Source organism: Microplitis mediator, chromosome 1, assembly GCF_029852145.1.
Source record: "Microplitis mediator isolate UGA2020A chromosome 1, iyMicMedi2.1, whole genome shotgun sequence".
NCBI classification, from domain to species: domain Eukaryota; kingdom Metazoa; phylum Arthropoda; class Insecta; order Hymenoptera; family Braconidae; genus Microplitis; species Microplitis mediator.
Window position 1 is genome coordinate 6808079 of NC_079969.1, and position 23698 is coordinate 6831776.

The 23698-nt window shown below is 30.7% G+C and overlaps 2 protein-coding genes and 2 long non-coding RNA genes across 5 annotated transcripts; 3 read left to right on the top strand and 1 right to left on the bottom strand.

Moving 5' to 3' along the window:
• The first annotated feature begins 6735 nt into the window (after positions 1–6735).
• Positions 6736–12244, top strand: LOC130678765 (prion-like-(Q/N-rich) domain-bearing protein 25). The gene is made up of 7 exons (XM_057486221.1): positions 6736–6765; positions 6810–7089; positions 8117–8365; positions 8443–8691; positions 8776–9015; positions 11064–11312; positions 11988–12244. The coding sequence occupies exons 1-7, from the start codon at positions 6736–6738 to the stop codon at positions 12242–12244; spliced, it is 1554 nt and encodes a 517-aa protein (XP_057342204.1).
• A 1516-nt stretch (positions 12245–13760) lies between these two features.
• LOC130665644 (uncharacterized) lies at positions 13761–15835 on the top strand. The gene is made up of 2 exons (XR_008989566.1): positions 13761–14003; positions 14082–15835. It is a non-coding gene; the product is annotated as an uncharacterized LOC130665644 (long non-coding RNA).
• Positions 15246–17023, bottom strand: LOC130665630 (uncharacterized). Of its 2 annotated transcripts, XM_057466098.1 has the most exons (3): positions 16788–17023; positions 15841–16724; positions 15246–15477 (listed from the first exon to the last, which is right to left on the bottom strand). In XM_057466098.1, the coding sequence occupies exons 2-3, from the start codon at positions 16365–16367 to the stop codon at positions 15474–15476; spliced, it is 531 nt and encodes a 176-aa protein (XP_057322081.1). In that variant the 5' UTR covers positions 16368–16724; positions 16788–17023; the 3' UTR covers positions 15246–15473. The 2 variants fall into 2 exon arrangements, with proteins under 2 accessions (XP_057322081.1, XP_057322089.1); XM_057466106.1 differs by lacking the exon at positions 16788–17023 and having other exon boundaries at positions 15841–16742.
• Positions 17024–21531: 4508 nt separating this feature from the next.
• LOC130678242 (uncharacterized) lies at positions 21532–23346 on the top strand. The gene is made up of 3 exons (XR_008991777.1): positions 21532–21587; positions 22877–23122; positions 23223–23346. It is a non-coding gene; the product is annotated as an uncharacterized LOC130678242 (long non-coding RNA).
• Positions 23347–23698: the final 352 nt, after the last annotated feature.

Genomic DNA, 23698 nt, shown 5'->3' on the forward strand with positions numbered 1-23698 from the left:
TGTGAGTATTACCGTGAATTTTTTTCATTCTATTATAAATGAATTATACATAATTTTTTGTAATTTAAAAAAAATCCAGCAACAAATTTAATATTTCAAGAATGTAATTAACAAACAATCCGGTATAAAATGCAACTACTATAGTTTGTTATAAATTATTGCAAACCGATTGATCGCTTTGAGAGAATATATCATCAATTTCTTGCAGTTAGTGTGCAACTGTACGCTCGAATAAAATGTGGTTTTTTATAAATTAATGTTTTAATACTTATATTTGTTAAAGCGGCTGAGGCAGCCGTTCGGCACGCGCGTGGCTCGGGCGATCACCGAAGTTAAATAAGTAGCATCGAGCATGGTTACTATTTGGCTGGGTAGGGTGACCGCTTAGCCACGCGTTGGGCTCAAACGAAGGTCTCTGATTGTCAGGAACGGGATGAAGAGCAAGTAATCGGTAAAATGGGAATTTTATCGACCACTGGAGCTTCACCCAAAACCGAAACTGTACTGGCTCGGTTTTCTCTGTGGTTTTCCTAGCCATTGCACCTCCATTGCACAAGGGAGGTAGCAGGGCATCACCGTAATGATGCAGTACAGTCATGAGCAAAAGTCGGGCCACAGCCGCAAAAATTAAAAAGAGGCGAGAAAAGGGAGAATTTGAATGTTAAGTCACGTAAAACACGATGAGTGATACAAGTAAATTAAAATTATTATTACTTATATTTGTTGCATTCCAGAGCAAGATTATACTTTTTTATAGTCGAAAATTCAAGAAACATTAACTTTTAATCAATTGTCACTTTTAATTTACTGCCGCAGTAATAGTCACCAACTTTTAAAGCGTGTCAGTATTATCGTGGTTTCACTTGATTCCACGGTAATAGAAACATATGTAGTATCTTAGGTGAATGCGACAATTGCCGCGGTTGAAATATAATTATTCATAACCTCAAAATTGATATAACTCATTGTTTATCTTGTACACTCGTTGTAATTAATGCTTGGCCCCCTGTCTAGTTAAGAATTTATAGTCTAAGGGGCCAAACAGTAATGACAACGAGTGTACCCCTTGTATTAAACATTCAGAATTGCAAAAACTCAAACAAATTCTGAAAATACGAAAAAAACAAGTTAAAAAAGTGATCAGTGAAAAACAAAGTGTAATTATAAACATAAAAATTTATTATTAGTGGTGAAAAGAAGCGCAAAGAGGCAAAATTATTGCAGAGCTGTCAAAAAAATATATAATAATGATACTGATTAAATCGTATATTCTTATATCACTCATAATATTAAATGTATTGGTTAACTGTACCATAATTTGAACGTGATATGCATTATTAAAGTTAAAAGCTTGTTTTTTATAAAAAAAACTATTCATTATTTAATTTAACGTTTGCATTTATAATTTATTTCATGGATTTATGTTTCATCGGATTCCGCGGTAATTGTCACACGGTAATTGTAACGCGGTAATTGTCACAAGTCTCTTTAAGGTCCACGGTAATAGTAGCATAGACAGACACATCAAACCGCGGTAATACCCAGACTTACCCTAGAGTGTTTGAAAAAAAATTGAACACTTCAAAATTTTCAAGAAATTTTTTATTTTAGTAGGATTAAAAAATTTTAAATGAAAGAAATTAAATTAAAAATAAAAAACAAAGTTAATTATTTATAAGTCGAATAAATATTATTAATGGAAAAAAATGATAACATAATCAAAGTATTATTATTAATAATTATCATATGAGCGATTGAGGTGCGCACTTTCGGATTTTCCAAGATTTATTTTTAAATGCCTACAGAAATTATTGAAATGATAGATTAATTTTTTTTCATATAAAATTGTTATTAATATAGTTTTATCGGTTTATTTTATTATTTGAAATTTTATTAATATATGTTTTTTTTTTTTTATTTTTTTTAAGAAAAATGACTAAAAAGTTCAAAAACCGGATTACGACCAATAACAAGGTCACAAACGTTTTTTCATTGCGGGTATTTTTTAATGCGTCTATTTAAACATTAGATCGTTTTTTATTCTGAAATATATTAAATACGATTGATAAATCTAATTTAAGAAATGACTATTCACATACGACTTATAAGTGTTCGTGTTAATTAAAAGTAAAAAAATTTAATCAATATCGAATTAAAAATTAAGAATTTGTTTGTCACGTTATCAATTTTTACGCAGATAAATTATTTTTTAATCTCAAACTAAATTATTTTATTATATAGAAAAGAATAAATTTGTTATTTCAAACTTATATAATAATTAATTAATAATATATCAGTACTTTTTATGAAAAAATGATTTGTACTTGAAGATAAATAATTAATTTTTATTAATGTGTTTCTTACACCCGCGAGCATTGGAGACTTTTAAAAAAAGATAGTCGAAAAAAAAAAAATTATTATTATTATTTTATTAAAAAAATATCTGGAATTTTTTTAATTACTGCTCTCTATATAAAAGTATACAGATGTAACTTTATAAATCACTCTTGTGATAGATCCGATCAAGTTGAATTGTTTTTTTTCTTTTTTTTTTTTTTTTTTTTTTTAATAAAAAGAAGTCTTACAGTTAATCATTACTTCGACAATTAAGTAAACTTTCCACACTATTAAATATTTGAAGATACTTTCAAAATGATTATTCAAAAATTATTTTTAATATCGAGTGGAACATTAGTTTTAATGATATTCAATAGCTACTTAGTTACCGGGAATAAAGAAACTAGGGTAGAATGTTCGAACCATGGTGAAACGGTAAGTAATAAATTGAATTGAATGAATTAATGGTGATTAAAAAATTGATAACAGTGTAGTCATAAAACTTTTATTTAATTTTAAAAGTGTAAACTTCATGATCAACCATCATGCTGTAATGAAAATTTAACGTGCAAACGACTAAATCTAACAAACACGTTTGTATGTATGGAAAAAGGTAACTAAACAACAATTTTAACTAACAGTTAATGGTAAAATTTAGACTTAATTATCAATTAATAGTCTCAAAATTAACTCTTTTTGAAACTTAATTATGGTAATACTTAATAATTTAAAAATGATAGAAATAAAATTTCAAGCTTTTACGAAGTAGAAGTTCATGTTAGATGTGAAATAAGGTCTGATAATTTGAGAATGATGTTGTCGCGACATGAGCGTAAGGCTTATGAAGCATTGACACGAGTCCTTATCTGTCAATGCATTGTAGTAATTGGTATCTTAAATTAATATCACTTATACACTACAATGATAACACACTTATATTAGAAACAACAACACCACAATTAACAGCAGCAAAAGAAAGCAAGAGCAATATATAGTTTATTGACATACAATGTTTGCTGTTTAGTTGTCAATATAAGACTGACTTAAGTCGCGCATCTATAAAAAAAGAGAAGAAGGCATTTGTTTTCTAGCTATTCAAATATTTTAAAGATCAGTTTCACATTCGTTACAGTATCATAACCTTAAGGCGTATGGTGTGATCAATATTTTCATGTTCACTTCTTAGTCCATCTGTAGGTTACATTATTTTTTGCAAATTCTGACAAATTCTTACAATACATATCACATGAACGACAAAAAGTAATACGTTGTCGCAACGTGTGGTGGCGCTTCACTCGCTTCAAGTACAATTACGCCGTTAATTATAGAGAGCGAAATTAAATAAAGTCACTGGTCATGACATCTTATTACTACGTTAGTATAGTAAAGTTACAGGTTATTTAGCGCACAAGTTCAGTTAAGTAAAATGTATAGGCACGACGGAATATATTTTGTGTTTTCAACACGACTTACAGCGCTCGAAAACTGAACATTCAAAGCAGGTGTTGCAAAAATTTTATTATTTGATTCAAACAATGTGAAATTTGAATAATTTAGAACAAATATTGTCCGGTAATATAATCTGTAGTTAAAAACTATCATATAATATACAATTTGTAGTTTTATGCATATCATTATTGTTACTGATATAGATATTATTTAAAAATAAACAATAAGTACCGAGTACCGAAGTAATCGACAGTTTTTAATAAAGAACTTAAATGTACCTGAAAATCGGAAATCTCAATAATGAAAAATTTTAACACCAAATTATTCACGACACACCGTAGACTCAAAATTTTTTTACAGTGCACGGTGAATCTTTTTTTAACTTCCCCTTCTTTTTAGAACCTGCTTAACATATCATGATAAAATTTGCATAAACTTGCTCTAGTAAGCAGTTACAAAAAGCAGAATAAGAAATAAAATTTCCTCAAACTGTGGCGAATTTAGGGGAGGATGGGGTAAAGTGGGCCCCGTAAGCTAGAAATGGGATTATCTTTACTTTTTTTACTCGTTACACTACTTTATAAGCCCTTGTTTGTTATTTAACATTGATAAGCTGTGTCCATTAAAATTGAAAAATCGAAAATTAGGGGCAAAGTGGGCCCCCATCTAAAAAAATTGTGTGAGACAAATTTATTGCTCGTTTTACTTTTTTTAAATTCGCCACTTTGAAAATGTTATGAATAAGCTGTGTTCATAATAAATTACGAATTTTAAAATATGGGGCAAAGTGGGCAAAAATGGGTAAGCCATAAATAAGCTAATAAGTAATAAATGAATAGTCGTAAAAAAGTGAAGGTGACTTATTATGAGCCTCGTTCATAAAAAATTTCAGGGTGCTCACTTTGCTCTCAAATTTTAGGGGGGCCCACTTTGCCCAAAAATTTTGGAGGCTTTTCAAATTTTAGGGGGGCCTACTTTGCCCCAAGGGGCCCACTTTGCCCCACCCTCCCCTAGTCTAAAAATGAATTATTGAAATTCACTACGAATCAGTGAATAGTCACAGTTTCTTCAGCTATAAGTATCCCACTAGTACAACAGGTAGTATAACAGGTGGTTCCTAGGGCATATTCACTAAATCGCAGTGAACTTCACTAATTTATTTTTAGAGAGTACGAATATTACGAATTTTGATTAAAGTGAATAAATCAATTTCATTGTTTTTTTTTTTTTTTTTTTTTTTTTTTTTTTTTTATTAAACTTAGTAAAATTAGGCGATTTCTGCAAAACTGATCAAGAGTGTAGTGACATATTGCATGCCAAATGTTCAATGGGAAACAAATGTGTTTGTAGATCAAATAATGTTCGAGTAAGTAGTGTGGATTGTGCTCCATTACTAAATGAATTTTGTTGGAAAAATGAAACATGCGCGCCAGCTAACTCTTTATGCATTAATAATATATGCAAATGCGATAGTGGCTATTCACCGCTATCTAATGATCGATGCTTACCAGGTAATTATGATTAGACAAAAAAAAGATTTAATTATTTGTAATCAATCACATTCTAATGGACTTTTAGACTGATGTTTATAATCATTATTGTAGAGATATTAGGATCATTCTGTGAAAACGATACTATTTGTAATAAAATAAAATATGCGGAATGTTCTCCAGAAAATATATGTGTTTGCACATCAAACACAATTGCTTCAAGTCCCATTTCCTGTTCACCACTTTTAGGTGAACGGTGTCAAAGTAATTATGATTGCAGTATTGATAATTCTGTGTGCATTAATAATAAATGTCAATGTGAATTTCAATATGTGCCTTATTCCAAAACTGAATGTAAATCACGTAAGTGTCGCTTACACCATATCAAAAATATCCATGTGGGAATCTAACAGATATAAAAAAAAAGTCGTTTCAAAAATCTTACAAAAAAGCTTATAGCAGTAAACTTTTAAATTTGAGACGATTCTGAACTGTGAGTTGATCATTTTTAAAACTTCAAAAAAATTGAAGAGTAATAAAAAATTCAATCTCCAGACCTCGTCTTTGAAACGTTCTAACAAAGAGTCAAAAAATGTTCATAATTGGGTTCCACAGTTGAAAATTTTCTTTACTCGTGAACGTTTTTAAAGTTCAAAAAATGATCAACTCAAAATCAGAATTGTCTTAAATTTGGAAGCTCATGGTTATGAATTTATTTCGAGTATATTCAGAACGATTTCTTTTCACACGGGTGTCCGTGGGAGCCCACACTATGAAAATTTATATATTTATATAAATCCATACTTCTGTATATTGATTCCGATGAATTCTTGTATTCATCCACACTTTCCTATATCGATTTTTATGGATTCCCATACAATCCTTCACGTAAACTTAATCTCGTTTAGAATGCTATGGTGTTATGGTAAAGCCAGATCATGTTGGTCACCTGACATAAATTAAAATAAACACATGCAAAAATTACTATGACTACAGTAAAATATATAAAGATTACAGTAATTTGTGATGTAATTATTCCCAATTTTACTATGATTATAGTGATTTTCACCAAACGTTTATTTCAATTTTGAAGGTGGCCGAAACTTTTCGGCTTTACTATGACACCATAGCATTTCAATCAAGAATAATTTCTCCGTACACATTAATTTTTTTGATGGAACAGTCATTGAGAATTATTGAGGAATTGTTTTATCGAATATTTTTTAACTTTATATTATAGCTTATTTAGGTATGACTTGTGAGGATGATATTTATTGTCAAAATTTTATAAACTATACAATATGCAATACTGATAAAAAATGTCTTTGTGATCATGAATACTATCCAACGAAATTTAATACATGTGGACCAGGAATAAACGCACGTTGTTCGGGTAATAAACCGTGTGCTGCGAAAAATTCTATTTGTATTGATAATCAATGTCAATGTAAACGTAATTATGCGCTTCGGGAATCGCGATGTTTACCAAGTAATTTAATTTACATGCAGCCATAGAAATTAATAAACCATCAGCAACAAAACACTATTCTAATTATAATTACAGCAAGCTTAAATGAACCATGTCATACAGAGACTGATTGTGATGAAATCGAATTTTCAACATGTTCAGAAGATAAGATATGTCGTTGTAAAAATGAATACTTTGCTGTGAACGAAACAAAATGCGTATTAACTATAGGTGGATTCTGTTTATACAGTGGAGAATGTACTGTCAAAAATTCCGAATGCTTTCAAGATCAATGTCAATGTAAGCTTGGTTATATCGCTATTTCTGAAGAACAATGTTTCCCAAGTAAGTGATCAATTAAAAATAAATACACTCGAAATCTAGAGTTCCTACCCGAGTCGAAAAGTTTAGCATTATTTCAAACTGATTAGGCTTAACTAAACCTTAAATGAAGCTGACTGCGCTGAACTGAACCTTACTTGAAACTGACTACGCTTAATTGAGCCTTAAATTAAATTGTTCAGCCTTTCAGTTAAAATTATTTCAAACTGATCAGCCTGCTAGTGGAATTAAGTTAAAGCTGGATTCAACCTGAATAAGCTTAAGCTTCAAACTGACATAAAATTTTCAGGCTGTTTTAAAACTGAACAGCCTACTATATAATTGAAAAGACACTGAATTCAAGCTGAATAACCTGTCGGTTATTCAGTTCAAAACTAGCTTAACTTTTGAGCTTATTTTCGAACTGAATAAACTGCTATTTAACAAAATTAAGACTTGAATTGAAACCGCCACACTGTCATTATAGAGCACAATTTCGACCTGAAGAACCTTAATTCTGCACTGATTTGAAGCTGATCACGCTGCTACAATTAAACATATTTTTAACTTGAAGAGCCTGATTTGACGCTTTTGTCAAACTGAATAGCCTGACTAATTGATTTTATTTTCAAGCTTAATTACAGCCTGTTGGTCCTGAAAAGTGAAATATGACGACCTTTCAGTCTGAGTTCAGACTCATTTTTTAATGTATTTCAAATAGCCACTTTTTATTTTTTTCTACTATTGGTTCGCAGTTTATTCAGTCTGAATTAATGCTGAAACTTTTTGACTCGGGTATTCACCTACTCTATATGCTTACTATGAAACTTATTGCCCTATGCGCGTTCCGATGTGCTATAGATATTTAAATAGCGCGCCAGAACTATCGAAATTTGCTTCGTCTTGTAAAAATCACAGTAAGGGAAAAACGCGTAATTTTATAGTGTGTATTCTGACAACTTTAGAGGATTAGCAACTTGATGGAAAGCTACTTTAATAAAAGACTTCGACTTTAAATTAAAACTTATTCCAATTTTCACTATACTTTTAGCGGATCTTAACGGGTACTGCGACAGTGATAATGATTGCAAATTAATTATCAACGCTAAATGTTCAAAAGAAAATAGATGTATCTGCAGAAAAAATTACGTAAGAACAGATATCTCAGAATGTGCACCATTGCTTAATGAAACATGTACAAGTGACGAACAATGTGTACCAGATAATTCTGTTTGTATTAATAATAAATGTCAATGTAAATTTAGCTACTCGCAGCGATCTAATTATGAATGCGTATTGAGTAAGGAAAATACTACATTTAAATTCATGGGAAAATTTATAGAACAAATGAACAACTGATTTATTCGTTGATTTTAGATTATTTAGAAAAATGGTGTAGGTTAGATGAAGACTGCAATGATATACTTTATGCTAAGTGTTCAAATGCTAATAAATGTATTTGTCATTCAAATTATATTCAATTGAATGCAACAACATGCGCACCACTATTGGGAGGATTTTGCACTAATGACGTAGAATGTAGAACTAATAATTCAGTATGTCTTGATAATAAATGTACTTGTTCGGACGGTTACTCATCACGATCGGACAATCAATGTTTGCCTGGTAAGTGTAATTAATAATAGAAGAAAACTTTTTTGTACGCAATAAGAACTCTTCAATAATTATCTGTCTATTTAGTTTTCTTAGGCCAATCTTGTAGGGATGATAAAGATTGTGATCAAATATCAAATGCTAAATGTTCTGATGACAATGAATGTATTTGTAAATTAGGTTATTCAACATTTGATAAGCGTGTATGTTTACCACTTATAGGAAGTTATTGTAAAGAGCATAAAGAATGTCTTGTCTTTAATTCTAATTGTCACAATAATAATTGTCAATGTCTAGACAATTATGTAGCCCTATCTAATGAACAGTGTGTATCAAGTAAGTATATAAAGTCTTAAACGTACCAATTATAGTACATTGAATACCGAGTGAACTAGGTGAGTCTTTATACGGGAAGCACAATGTTTTTAAAACGAGTTGTAAGTGCAACGCTAGCGAATGCTTAGTTTGCACCGGAGACGAGTGCTATGAACACAGTATTTGACGGATAATGACAACCCACGTGCCATGCACTATACTTTATTCAATAATTGGCTGATTTTTGCGAATAACTATATCAGCAAAGTAACCCCTAAATCAGTTAGGGTTAAATATGATGATAGTTCTTGACTGTTTTCACCATTAGCTTTTTATGTTATTTTAATTAGTAAAAAAATAATCAACGTATTTATATACAGACATCGACATTAGGGTGTCCGTTATTTACCAAATTAGACTTTTTTACTTGGGTATGATATAAATCATATATTTGTGATCCAAAAATAATAAAAAAAAATAAAAAAGTTTATTCTAATGCCGTTTAACCCTGCCTAAGCAATGATGCATTCTCATTTCAGTACAATGAGAAAAATGTAATTACTTGCTTAAAAATGAGTGCACAGTAACGACTAATACATATTTTCATCGGAAATTTCCCGCTCTTCAAAAAAGGTCTCTTATGTTTTTTTCGTGAATCCAACTGTTTAAGAGATATTGAAGGTCAAAGTTAGATTTGTTTAAAAAAATTTGCGTTTCTGTTTGAAATTTTATAACTCTCTAACACCTAGACATAAAATTAAGCGCTGTAAACTTTCTTGTAGGAAATTTATTGATCTTCAAAAAAGGTATCCAACACTTTTTCCCTAAATCCAACTATTCAAGTGATATCGAAGCTCAAAGTTGATAAATTTAAAAATGAATGTTTTTCGATTAAAATTCTATAACTCTCCAGCAAACGAATATTTACGTAAGCTTTTAACAGTTGTTCGTCGGAAATTTACCGCTCTACAAAAAAGGATTCTTTAATTTTTTTGATAAACTCAACCGTTTAAGAAATATTTAAGCTTTAAGTTGAAAGAAAAGTTTCACAAACCAACACAAAATTTTGCTCTGATGATATTAAAAATTTCTTTTTTTTCGAGCTTAGATATCTCTTAAACGGTTGAGTTTATCAAAATAATTAAAGAATCCTTTTTTGTAGAGCAGTAAATTTCCGACGAAAAACTGTTAAAAGCTTACGTAAATATTCGTTTGCTGGAGAGTTATAGAATTTTAATCGAAAAACATTCATTTTTAAATCTATCAACTTTGAGCTTCGATATCACTTAAATAGTTGGATTTAGGGAAAAAGTGTTGGATACCTTTTTTGAAGAGCAATAAATTTCCTACAAGAAAGTTTACAACGCTTAATTTTATGTCTAGGTGTTAGAGAGTTATAAAATTTCAAACAGAAACGCAAATTTTTTTAAACAAATCTAACTTTGACCTTCAATATCTCTTAAACAGTTGGATTCACGAAAAAAACATAAGAGACCTTTTTTGAAGAGCGGGAAATTTCCGACGAAAATATGTATTAGTCATTACTGTGTACTCATTTTTAAGCAAGTAATTACATTTTTCTCATTGTACTGAAGTGAGAATGTATCATTACTTAGGCAGGGTTAAACGGCATTAGAATAAACTTTTTTATTTTTTTTTATTATTTTTGGATCACAAATATATGATTTATATCATACCCAAGTAAAAAAATCTAATTTGGTAAATAACGGACACCCTAATCGACATAAAAGTTGTTAGATTGATTGTACGATTGATAAAGCGTGATTATCCGGCGTGCGTTGAATGAAATCATTTGCCGCACGGGAAACATCGCTTCATTATTAAAAAAATACTATTTGGGATTAGTCCGATTTTATCTATTGTCCACTCGAGCGGATGACAACTTACCGCTTTCGTTGCACAATACACTATTTTTGCATTTCGTATTTCTGTTAACTATTGACATCCTTAAAAGGAGATTGTTTTTGAATATAAGAACGATTTTTTTCGAAAAGTCTAGATTGCATTCACATTAAGTTATTTCTTATTTCAATTATTATTTATTCCAGGTCATTTCGATAAAGTTTGCTATACCAATTTTGACTGTGGAGAAATAATGAACTCATATTGTTCAAAGTATAATTTTTGTGCTTGTAAATCAAATTATATTGCAGTATCAGGAAATAGGTGTCAACCCATATTGGGTGAACAATGTCAAGACGAAAACTTATGTATAACAAATAGCTCATTATGTATTGATAATAAATGTCAATGTAAACCTAATTACGTAAATGATGGGAATAATAAATGTATACCAAGTAAGTAAACAGTTTCGATATAAATAATAATATCCCGATCGAAAAAATCCATCTAGGAATCTAGCTTAGATTTCCACACAGCGTTTTCGAATGGATTCCCATATGGTTTTTTCAGAATCCATCAGAGATTAAAAGATCTATCTACAAATTCTTACGTAGATTCCCATAGGAAACCTTGTAGCAGGCTTCACTAGACACTTTACTAGTAGAGAGAGGCGGATACCGACCAAACTTCTTACATCCAAGTAGTACCTAAAATAATCCGCATATATTTTTTATATGAAAATCCAGACACCCCGTATTCTACATAAATGTATTACATGAAAATCTAGGTATTCTAGTTCCTATATGAACTTCTAATATGGGAATACAGATATCCGAGTTTCTATATATATTTGTTGTATGGAAATTCAGGTATTAATAATTTCACATGGATTTCCTGTATAGGAACTTCTATACCCATACTTTGCTACATTGATTTCTATAAAAATCCACGCTTTCTTGTGCTGATTCCCACGGAATCCCATGTAAATTCATACTTCCCTCTAATAATTTCTATGGATTTCAATACTATTCTACATGGATTTTTTTGAAAAGGATATTTCAACACGATTGACGCATAGCGTTCCAATACCTTATATAGTAGAATAAAAGCACAATTATTTATGTTATTAGCACGATTAGATGAATTTTGTGAACAAAATGAAGATTGCATTAAAATACCCAATGCTAAATGTTCAGCCGAAAAAAAATGTATTTGTAAAAATGATTATGTAGCGCCAGATAAAACGTTATGTCTACCACTTTTAGGTGGTAAATGTTCAAACGATAAAAATTGTATTGTTGAAAATTCTATTTGTAGTGGAAATAAATGTCAATGTAAACCTCATCATTTAATACACTCTAATCATAAATGCGAATCAAGTATGTGAATTAATTTTTTTCTTACATGTCACTTGCGGTGGAACTACAAGCTTCAATGCCCGTTTAGCCAGTCGGGAAGAGCTGATTTCAGATAAATCTGAATTAAAGTCTTGAAACTGATCAATTTTTGCCTTGGTCGGAACCTGACTAGTTTCTTCTCACTGTATCAGTTACTGACTTTACTTTAGCTCAGTCAGAATCACATTTGTTTATTGTAGACCCCAGAATAATGAAAAATTATTGTAACTAACCAGGTTGACAGTTGAGTACGCATCGACGCCACTGATCTTAAACAATGTGATGTTTTGTTTTGATTGCCTTCAGCTGTTTAAGCTGTTTTAGTGCAGGTAATTATAAAAATAGGAGAACCTGAGACAAGATAAAATCATCATTTTAGTACACGGAGAAAGAAATATTGTGATTGGAATGATCTAATGGATAGTGATTTGATAGTGATGTGCATATTGTGAAGGGAGAGATCTGTAAAGCTACCGTCGCAATCCATTCTAGTTCCATTCACGATCCGTATTACTGTCAGCACTATACGCATCAATACTCACACTAACCTCCAAATTGCTAAACGAGTATCGCGACAGTCAGTATACTGTTTTGTGCTGTTCACGATATAGTTTTCTGCGTGCAGGTGCTTTTTCTACAAACCGTAACTAAACATTTCTGAAAAAGAATTAATGTTTTTTGTCTTAAAAACAGTATATCATATAACTCTAGATTTTCCTATACTGTATAGCACGAAGTAGAATTCAATTTCAGACTTTATATAATTTTTTTATTGCGAATTCATTGTTTTTTGAGTTTTCTAAACATAACTATCAGTTTGAATAGTTATTAGAATGACAGAAATATTTAGAGGTTTACAATAATGAGATTCTGACAAGGAAGAAATAAAGTTAGACAAATACAGTGGGCAAAAATTAATAAGTTTCTCCCGTAAATAAGAAAATGATAAATTTATGCCAGTTCAATCGCATCGCCCTAACGGACCCAAATTACGGTAAATTACGGTAAACCCACCGTAAATTACGGTAATCCACCGTAAAATACCGATTTACCGTAATTTACGGTGGTTTTACCGTAATTTACGGCGGATTTTCCGTAATTTACGGTGGATTTACCGTAAAATACGGAAATACAGTAATCCACCGTAAATTACGGTAATTCGGTAATCCACCCGAATTTCTTTACGGTAGATTTATCGTATTCGACGGTAAATTTACGGTATACCTGCCGTAATTTCCGATGATTCACCGTAAAGTACCGATTTACCGTAAATTACGGTGGATTTACCGTAATTTACGGTATTCTACGGTAGATTTACGGTAAAAATACCGTGAATTTACGGTAACTCAGGTCTGCTAGGGCGCTCTGAAATTGGCTTATTTCAATTTACGAAATAGACATTGAAACTTGCAATTTTAATACAAGTGATATGAAAAAATGATTATTTTTATTTTACTTAATGAGAATGTTTTTTTTTTCATTTTTACTTCTCCTATGAAGATGCTTTGGGAAAATCATGTAATACAAATCTTGATTGTGGATTTATTCAAAATTCCATATGTTCAAAAGATAAAATATGCATTTGTGATGCAAATACATTTGCATTAAATCAGTCCTTGTGTGTACCAATATTAAACGGATTTTGTTTGAGCAATAAACAATGTAAATTCAATGGTTTTCATTGTGTTGATAATAAATGTCAATGCAAACCAAATTTTTCACCAATTTCTCCTAGTCAATGTCTGGCAAGTAAGTGTCATATGAATTAAACAAAATATTGGTGACTCATCGAATAGATTTGTTGATTATATGTCATTATTTCTACAGCGCATCTTCTACACTCGTGTACAGAGTCTACCGACTGTTCTGAACCATGGCATGCTGCATGCTCGGATGATGCTAAATGTATATGTAGATTAAATAATATTGCAATGAGCAGATCAACATGTCTACCACTTTTAGGTGGATACTGCTGGAGAGATGATCAATGTCAGGCTGAAAATTCTATATGTGATAATTTTCGATGCGCGTGTGACTCTAATTTTGTTCGGGTTTCCAACAATTTATGCGTACCTGCTAATTCCGAAATGACTTCTAAAAACAATAATTTATTCAAATGAAGATATTTAGTTTAATATTCAAAAGCAAAGTCAATATTTATGAGTATGGGAGAACGGGACACGACGGATCCCCTCAAAAATTTTCTAGAAAAATTTTTTTTTTATAATTAAAAAAAAAAAAAAAAATTTTTTCATAGCTTAGATTTATGATTTTGATGTAATTTACGAATTTTCTCGGCGAAATATTTGGGTTAAAATGGAATACTTTAGAAGTTTTAATGAATAAATTTTTTTTATTTGAGTCAATCACAACAATTAAATCTATTACACGCATTACGCGAAAAATAAAAGTTGTTTCACTGACGATTCTTCCTCGTTGACAATTTCACTCATACACAAACATTTCTACACCCTTTTCATAGCACAAAAAATATATTAAATTGTGTACTCACATGCAGATAATTTATCAAGGAATAATTTAAACCCAACGTTGAGTCGATTTGTTATTTCATTGATTTTAAATTAATTATTTTAATCCAAGCAACTAGTGCTGTCAATCGTTACGTATTAATCTTCGTAAGCACGATAACTCTCGAAGGAAATAACTAATCGGTCTATTTTTTTTTATTGGCTATGTATTTTTTATTTTTTTACAAAGTTTTGTCATTATCATTTTCAGGAGAAGGTTCATCATGCCTCGAAAAAAATTTTTTTCTTTAATTATGGCAAAATTATGATGGATTTGTTTCCGAAAGATCAGAACAACTTGCGGAAGTTGCTCAAAAGCCACAAAAAATAATTAGCAGCTTAAAGGGCCGCTATGTCCTGGTCTCCCCTATGTAAATTATTAAAATATAATTTTGACTTAAAAATGGTGTGTTTTATAACCTTCCCACAAGAAAATTGTAAATGTAAAATGTCATTAAGGGGTTAGGGGTACTCAGAGGCCTGAAAAAATGATGATTTTCAATAATTTTTTTTTTGTAGTTAATTACTTTATTTGACAAAAATAAAAACATAGCTTTATTAGAACACGTTTCGATTTGACTTCACGAAAATTTCAAAAAAAAAAATTAATAATTCAAAAAGTTATCGCTGTTTTTGTAGAGCCCGTTCCTCCCGAAGTCCTTTGCGGTGATCATCATAAGTCCTTGGAGATTCATCTAAAATCAATCGGACAAGAAAAATTAGTTTTATTAATAGATAATCTTGTGCCTGATCGAAGCTTTTTTTTTTTTTTCGAAATTAACAAAATGGCGGCCTCAGGAAATTTTTTTCAAATTTTCGAGAAAAAAACCGACAGTTTATTGTTAAAAAAAAATCGAAATTTTTGAAAAAAAAAAAAATCCTTCGATCAGGCACGAGTTTTTAATGTATTTCAAAAGTACAATAAATTTTATTGAAATCTACCGAGCAGTTTTTAAGTTACAGTGATCACCAGTTCAGAAAACATAGTTTTGAGAAAAACGCATTTAAAGTTTTGCTATGGATTTATGTCGAATTATAAGAATTATTTAATAACTTACACTGAGTCATCTATTCCTGGACCATATAATAGCTCTTCAGCCGTCATAGCAGCTTCCAAAATATTGATTTGCTGGTGCCTACGTTGCAATCGACCTTCTCGGGTGTTATCATTAGCGCGCTTATCTGCTACTTTGATACGTGCAGCATCCATTCTTTCTGCATACCGATGAGAATTAGGCCCACAATTAAGTCCTAGTGTATTCATCAAGACTAATACTGAATTTATACCCTCATTAAATATACACATAGCAACGTATGCAGCTATTTGTACGACAGTAAAACTAGTATTTACCGTTTTTGGGCATATTTTCCATACTAGTTGGTTAAAGCTTTCATTATTATTCTGATTGAATCCACCTACACATCTTGAAAGTAAATTTTCATTACTAAGACCTTCGTATATAGGCTTGATAGCTTTTAAAACATCAGAAGGTAAGGGAGAATAATCGTGAGAATAGGTATCAAGCTCTCCTCTTGCTTCAGCGCGCTGGTAAGAGCACCAAGATTCTTCGCCTTTTGGACACATATCATGATTCGGTTTTTCATCACTCGAATTTCATCAAATTTATTATTCGAAATTCAGTACTGCTGTCTTCAGGTACATCATCTTCAGTGTTTTGTTTTAATTTTTTAGAAGATGTACTCTGAATACTTTCATCACGTTCGGCTGTTTTCGGATTAAAAACATTCTTTCTTTTGACTGAACGCGACTTATTAATTTTTTCAGAACTCCGAAGTTCTCTTGAAACCTTTCTAGAATCACGTCCCATGGTTAATAATTTAATTCACTTGAGAAATAATTTATCACAAAACTATCGACTGATCAGTGCAACGACTACAGGTATACTGGCAACCAAAAATTATTTTTCAGTTCTTGTACTACCTACAAATTGTGAATATATGTAGAAGGATTTATATATATATATATATATATAATTATACATACATTAAAATGGGGAGATATTCATGACAATGAAACCCGAAAGGTCGGTTGCTTGCAGCTGTTTCTAGCTACCTGCTCTCGAATGCCACGTAGCACCCGAGCGTCCTTTGGTCATTGTTAAATAACTCGAAAAGAATTTGTCGGATTCACTTCAAATTTTCACACAATATTTTAAAAATATTATACTTTAAGAAAATGCAAAAAAAAAAAAAATCGATTTTTTGAAAATTCTGACTACCCCTAACCCCTTAATAATATGTGCTAGCTCATTAAAGTATAATTAAAAATTCTATTTAATTTAATTTTCAATGATAATAATAAAAAAAAAAAACTATAACAATTATCCGTTAATACTGATTTGAATTTATTGAACTTTCCAAAAATAACTTAACGTGTTTTTCCAATATTCCATCCTACTTATAAATGCTCATTAAATAATTTATAAATAACTTGATTTAAAATTATCAACTAATTTAAACGACCGTTAATCTTTATTTCCTGCGTGAAGAATACTTATAATTATCGAAATAATTCTAAAAAAAGAAAAGAAATTATTATAAAACTAACATCTGAATACGAATTCATAGTTAAATATTAATTTGAACGTTATTCTGATTTCGTAGATTGTTAAGCATTAAATAATTACTTTAAATAAATTATGATTGAAAAATCATTATCGTTATTGAGCGCAGCTACAGTTTTAACTATATTATTTATTGTGTATTCAGTAAATGGAGACAGAAAACTTTCGACGCAATGCGCCATTAAAAATGAACTGGTAAGTAACGCAGCAATTGTTATTCAACTGATGAAATAGTTTGATATGAAATTTTAATTAAATATTGTTAGTGTGACGAATATCAACAATATCCTTGCTGTGATAAGAATTTCAAATGTAAAAGGATATATGAAACAAATCAATCACTATGTATAAAAGAAGGTAATTTATTTCTTCAATTTAAAAATTATAGAGCTTTTACAAACATAATAATACTATTATAAATAGTAGATCAGTAATAGTATTATTTATAAAATAGATTTGAAAATTCGCCCGAGTCAAAATATTTAACTTACATTTGACTTCCGTTAACTTATAGAACTTGCATAAGCTTAATGACCTTACATCTAACTTAAATAACTTATTGGGCTTGATTATAACTTTAATCGACTTAAATAAAAATACTGACTTAATTATAACTTACCTGGAATAAAATTAACCGAAAGTGAACTTGAATGTACTCCCAAGTCGAAATTTGAATCGTAAGTTGGAAGTATTGGGCGTTGAAATCGTCATCTAGATATTCAATGTTAAAAAAGATGGACAAAATTAATTCCCTTCTGCCTTACCGTGGGGGATTTTAGTGGATAGAACGATAAAAATACTCCTGTTTTTGCATTATCCGGCTTACAGACTTTAACTTTGGCACAAATATTCCTAACAATCTCACAAATCACCCACCATCGAAGTTTTCGAAAAAATTACCATCACTTTGGGTTAATTTTATTCCAGGTAAGTTATAATTGAGTCAGTATTTTTATTTAAGTCGATTCAAGTCATAATCAAGCCCAATAAGTTATTTAAGTTAGATGTAAGTTCATTAAGCTTATGTAAGTTCTATAAGTTAACGTGAGTTAAATGTAAGTTCAATGTTTCGACTCGGGATCGTGTGACAAATTTGACATGGCATAAATTATAATTATATTGTGTAAATAAACACATTTTGTTTAGCTGAACTAGGAGATTCGTGTCGAACGAATGAAGATTGTAGTGACATATTGCATTCTAAATGTTCGATAGCGAACATATGTGTTTGTAGACCAAATAATATTCGAGTGAATAATACGAACTGTGCACCATTATTAAACGAGTTTTGTTGGAAAAATGAAAACTGTGCGCCTGCTAACTCTATGTGTCTCGATAATGAATGTAAATGTAGAATTGGTTATTTACCCAAATCTAATGACCAATGCATTCCAAGTAATTACAATTTTAAGAAAAACATTATTCTTTGTACCTAAATTAACTTTGATTACTTTTTCCCTATTGCTTTCATTTTATTTCAATTCTCATACTTATAGAGGTATTAGGAGCATTCTGCGAAAATGATACTACTTGTGAACAAACAAAGTTCGCGAAATGTTCGTCTCAAAATTTATGTGTTTGTACTTCAAACACAATTGCTTCAAGCCCAATTTTATGTTCACCACTTTTAGAAGAGCCATGTAAAAGCAAGTATGAATGCGGAGTTATAAATTCCGTGTGTATTGATAATAAATGTCAATGTAAATCACAATATATACCATATTCTAATATTGCTTGTGAAATACGTACGTTCCAATTGAAATTATCAACTTTTTAAACCAATTGGTTTCAAATTATTGAATTATTAAACAATTAATAATATCATTTTAACCAGCTTACTTGGGAATGCCTTGCGACAATGATCTGTATTGTCAAAATTTAATAAACTACACGATGTGCAATAATAATAAATGTTCATGTGCGCATAACTACTTTCCAAAGACCGGTTTCATGTGTGGACGGCTATTTAACGCACAATGTACGGCTGACGAAATGTGTGCGACCTATAATTCCGTTTGCATTGATTACAAATGTCAATGCAAGGAAAACTATGCACTTCAAAAGACAAAATGTGTACCACGTACGTATGCGTGCTGGATAATTAATTTTTATAAGCTATCCCTAAAAAAAAATGTTTGATGTTTTCAATGTTACTATAGAACACCTGAATGAACCGTGTGAAGCGTCAACTGATTGTGATAAAATAAAATTTGCCGAATGTTCGGAAGGGCAAAAGTGTCGTTGTAAAGATAAATACTTTGCTCTTAATGAAAAAAATTGTGTATTAAGAATAGGTGAATATTGCTCAACTAATGAAGATTGTGGTGTCAAAAATTCAAATTGTTGGTTCAATCAATGTTATTGTGAACTTGGTTACATTAATATTTCAAATGAAGAATGTGTACCTAGTAAGTAATTGCTTAAAAATAAATAAATTGTAATTTACAGAATCGATTTTAATCGTCGTTATACTTATAGCGGAACTCAACCGATTCTGTGTCGATGATAATGAATGTAACCTAATTACTAATGCAGAATGTTCAAAAGATAATCGATGTGTCTGTAAAACAAATTATGTTGAAACAGATATGTCAGAGTGTGCACCGTTGCTTAATGAACGTTGTACACGTGACAAACAATGTGTACCAGATAATTCTGTTTGTATTGATAATAAATGTCAATGTAAATCTAGTTACTCGCAGCGATCTAATAATGAATGCGTATTAAGTAAGGAAAATAAGACATTTAAATTTATGTGAAAATTTATTGTTAAAAGAATTACTGATTCATTTATCAATCATAGATTATTTCGAAAAATGGTGTGCTCGAGATGAAGATTGTAGCAAGATACCTTTTGCAAAGTGTTCAAATACCGATAAATGTATTTGTCATTCAAATTATGTACAACTGAATTTAACAACATGCGCACCATTGTTAGGGGGATTTTGTACTAATGACGTAGAATGTAGAACTAAAAATTCAGTATGTCTTGATAATAAATGCACTTGCATAGACGGTTACTCACCACGGTCGGATAATCAATGTTTACCTGGTAAGTGTAATTAAGAAAAGAAGAAAAATTTTTTGCAAGCAATAAGAAATCTTTATTGATTAGTTGTCTGTTTAGTTTTCTTAGGACAATTTTGTAGAGATGGACAAGATTGTAATGAAATATCAAACTCACAGTGTTCAGATGACAATATATGCGTTTGTAAGTTTGGTTATTCACAATTCGATAGTGACATATGTTTACCTCTTATTGGAGGTCATTGTAATGAGCACAAAGAATGTCTTGTCTATAATTCCAATTGTTACAATAACACATGTCAATGTTTAGAAAATTATACACCTCAATCTAATCAACAGTGTGTATCAAGTAAGTATTTAAGTTTTTTATCAACTTCCCACAAATGAAATGGAGACTGTTCGAAAATACCGGAAGTTATTGATTTCACTTCGATTTTCAAAAATCGAGTTTTTATCTCATGTCGAAGTTTTGAGGTCTTGGGAAGCTATTTTAACATTTTCAGAGAGATGGTTGAGCGTGCGCGCGCTCGTGTGTGTGTGTGTGAGTGAGTGTGTGTGTGTGTGTGGATAGGGGGGGGGTGCAGTTAAGAAGACCTTAAGCTCAAAGCAGCTGAAAATTTTGGGGCTGGTCCGTTGGGTCTTATTTCAAATTTTTTACCATCAAAGGGTAACACCAAACGAAACCCTGAAGCTATAAAATCGATTCATTGTATCTAAATACTCTAATAACATACAATGAAAAGTACCAAAGATCGCATACAGAAACCAACACTCAATACTTTCTCGGCTGTCTTTGTCACTTACAATTGAATTCTATAGGGGTTTTTGAATAGGATAACATTGTAGAAGCTCGGCCATGTGTTGGTTCCCAAGAAATCATTTCATTAGCAACTTCCATTTGTAGCAGCTGAATCATATTTTCTTACTAATATTATTTGTTTCAGCGCAATTGAATAAAATCTGTTATAGTCATTACGACTGTAGCGAAATAATAAATTCGCATTGCTCGAGATACAATTTATGTGTTTGTAAATCAAATTATATTGCAGTAAATGGAAATATTTGTGCAACTCAGTTAAATAATCTTTGTACAAAAACAAGCACATGTATGACGAACAATACGCTTTGTATTGATAATAAATGCCAGTGCAAACCTAAATACGTCAGTGATGGTTATAATAATTGTGTCCCAAGTAAGTAAAAAATTTCCATTAAATGAAATTAATCATTTTGTACAACTGAAAATTTAGACGTATCAGGCGACAAAAATACTTTTTCATTGAAAAGTGATGAAAAAATTAGATTAAACAGCTATTAATTATGTTTGTTGTAATCTGAACTGTATAACTTTAGATTCATTGTAGTCTTAGGTTATATTACAAGTAATTTAATTTCCTATTGGTATTGGGTAAATATGTACTATACTTCTAGCAACTTTTTGACTATATCTCCTAGTCATATATTTCCTTGTCTCACTTTGGGATAGCTCAATCATCATTATTGCTGTCATTCCTTATATTTTTTTTTTCATGCTTGTTCGAAATCGAGCACGTGTTATTGTACAAGATTGCAGGCAGATCCCTAACGGACCCAAATTACCGAAGATTATGGTAAAACCACCGTAAATTACGGTAATCCACCGTAAAATACCGATTTACCGTAAATTACGGTGGATTTACCGTAATACACGGTAAGTTTACCGTAATTTACGGCAATACACAGTAAAATACGGTTATATGCCGTAAATTACGGTAATTCGGTAATCCACCCGAATTTTTATGGTAAATTTACCGTTTTCTGTGGTAAATTTACGGTAAAAATACCGTAGTTTACGGTAAACCTACTGTAATTTACCCATTTTTCGTGAATCTACCGTAAATTACGGTAAATACGCCAGAATTTTACGGAAATTTACCGTATTCTACGATTTATTTACGATAAAAATACCGTAGTTTACGGTAAACCCACCGTAATTTACCTATTTAACGCAAATGTACCGTAGCTTACCGTAAATTACGGTAAATACGCCAGAATTTTACGGTATTCTACGGTAGATTTACGGTAAAAATACCGTAAATTTACGGTAAACCAGATCTGCTAGGGATGGCAGTCGGTTATAAGAAACGAACCTCTAAGGGCAATACATAATATCAACTGATGAAAAATGATTCATTTGCTCGCGGTGAAATACGAACCTAAACCTATTTAGTACTTGCGTTAGAATACAAGAGAGTTGTCCACTCAACCACGAGTACTAGTAAATTACACTTATTTAAATTTAAAACTTAAATTCATCGAAAATTTAAATTTCGTTTTTTCAGCTCAATGTGAAAATAATTTTGCATAAAATTTTTTTTGTATATTAGTCGTTTTATATATCAGTGATGGAATTATTTTTGAAATATGCCAAATATAATTGATTCTCATAACTTCATAATTTTATTAATTAATAACTATTTGATGATGACTTTTTCTTTGATAGCACATTTAGAAGAACCATGTCAAAGAGATGAAGATTGCATTGAAATAAGGCATGCTAAATGTTTCAAGAGAAGGTGTATTTGCAAGAAAAATTATACTCCATTAAATAATACAAAGTGTGCAGCACTTTTGAACAGTTATTGTTATAGTGACACCGATTGTTTTGATAAAAATTCAGTTTGTGTTTTACATAAATGTCGATGTAACGTTGGTTACTCGGAAAATTTCAATCATACATGTGTGCAAAGTATGTAAATATTATTATTTTTTCAAATGCTTTTATCAATTAGAAGTGTACATATGTAATGATTTAATTCTACTTGTTAATTTTGTTTATTTTTTTAAAGTTCCATTAGGAAAATCTTGTAAAGCGGATAAGGATTGTGAATATTTGAAAAATTCGAAATGTTCTGTCGATAAAATTTGTGTTTGTGATGATGGTTATTTTGCATTAGATGAATATACTTGCACACCTTTTTTGGATTCGCCTTGTCTAAATAATGAGCAATGTCATATAGATTTCGCTTACTGTTCTGAAAATATGTGTAAATGTGAACCGGGCTTTTCAGCAATGTCTAATAATCAATGTGCAAGAAGTGAGTATTATTTTCGAATTCATATAAAATGAAAATAGGAGAAAAGGTCAAAACGGGTCCATCGAAAATTTTATTGGTATATAATCCAATAAGTGACATATTTTATTACGACCGAATAAACGATAGGTTTTCTGTAATTTATTTGACACAATTCAAAATGATTATATTGCTTCTGACATACAAACAATACTTAGCACTTTTTTTCATAACTTTTCAAATTTTAATCA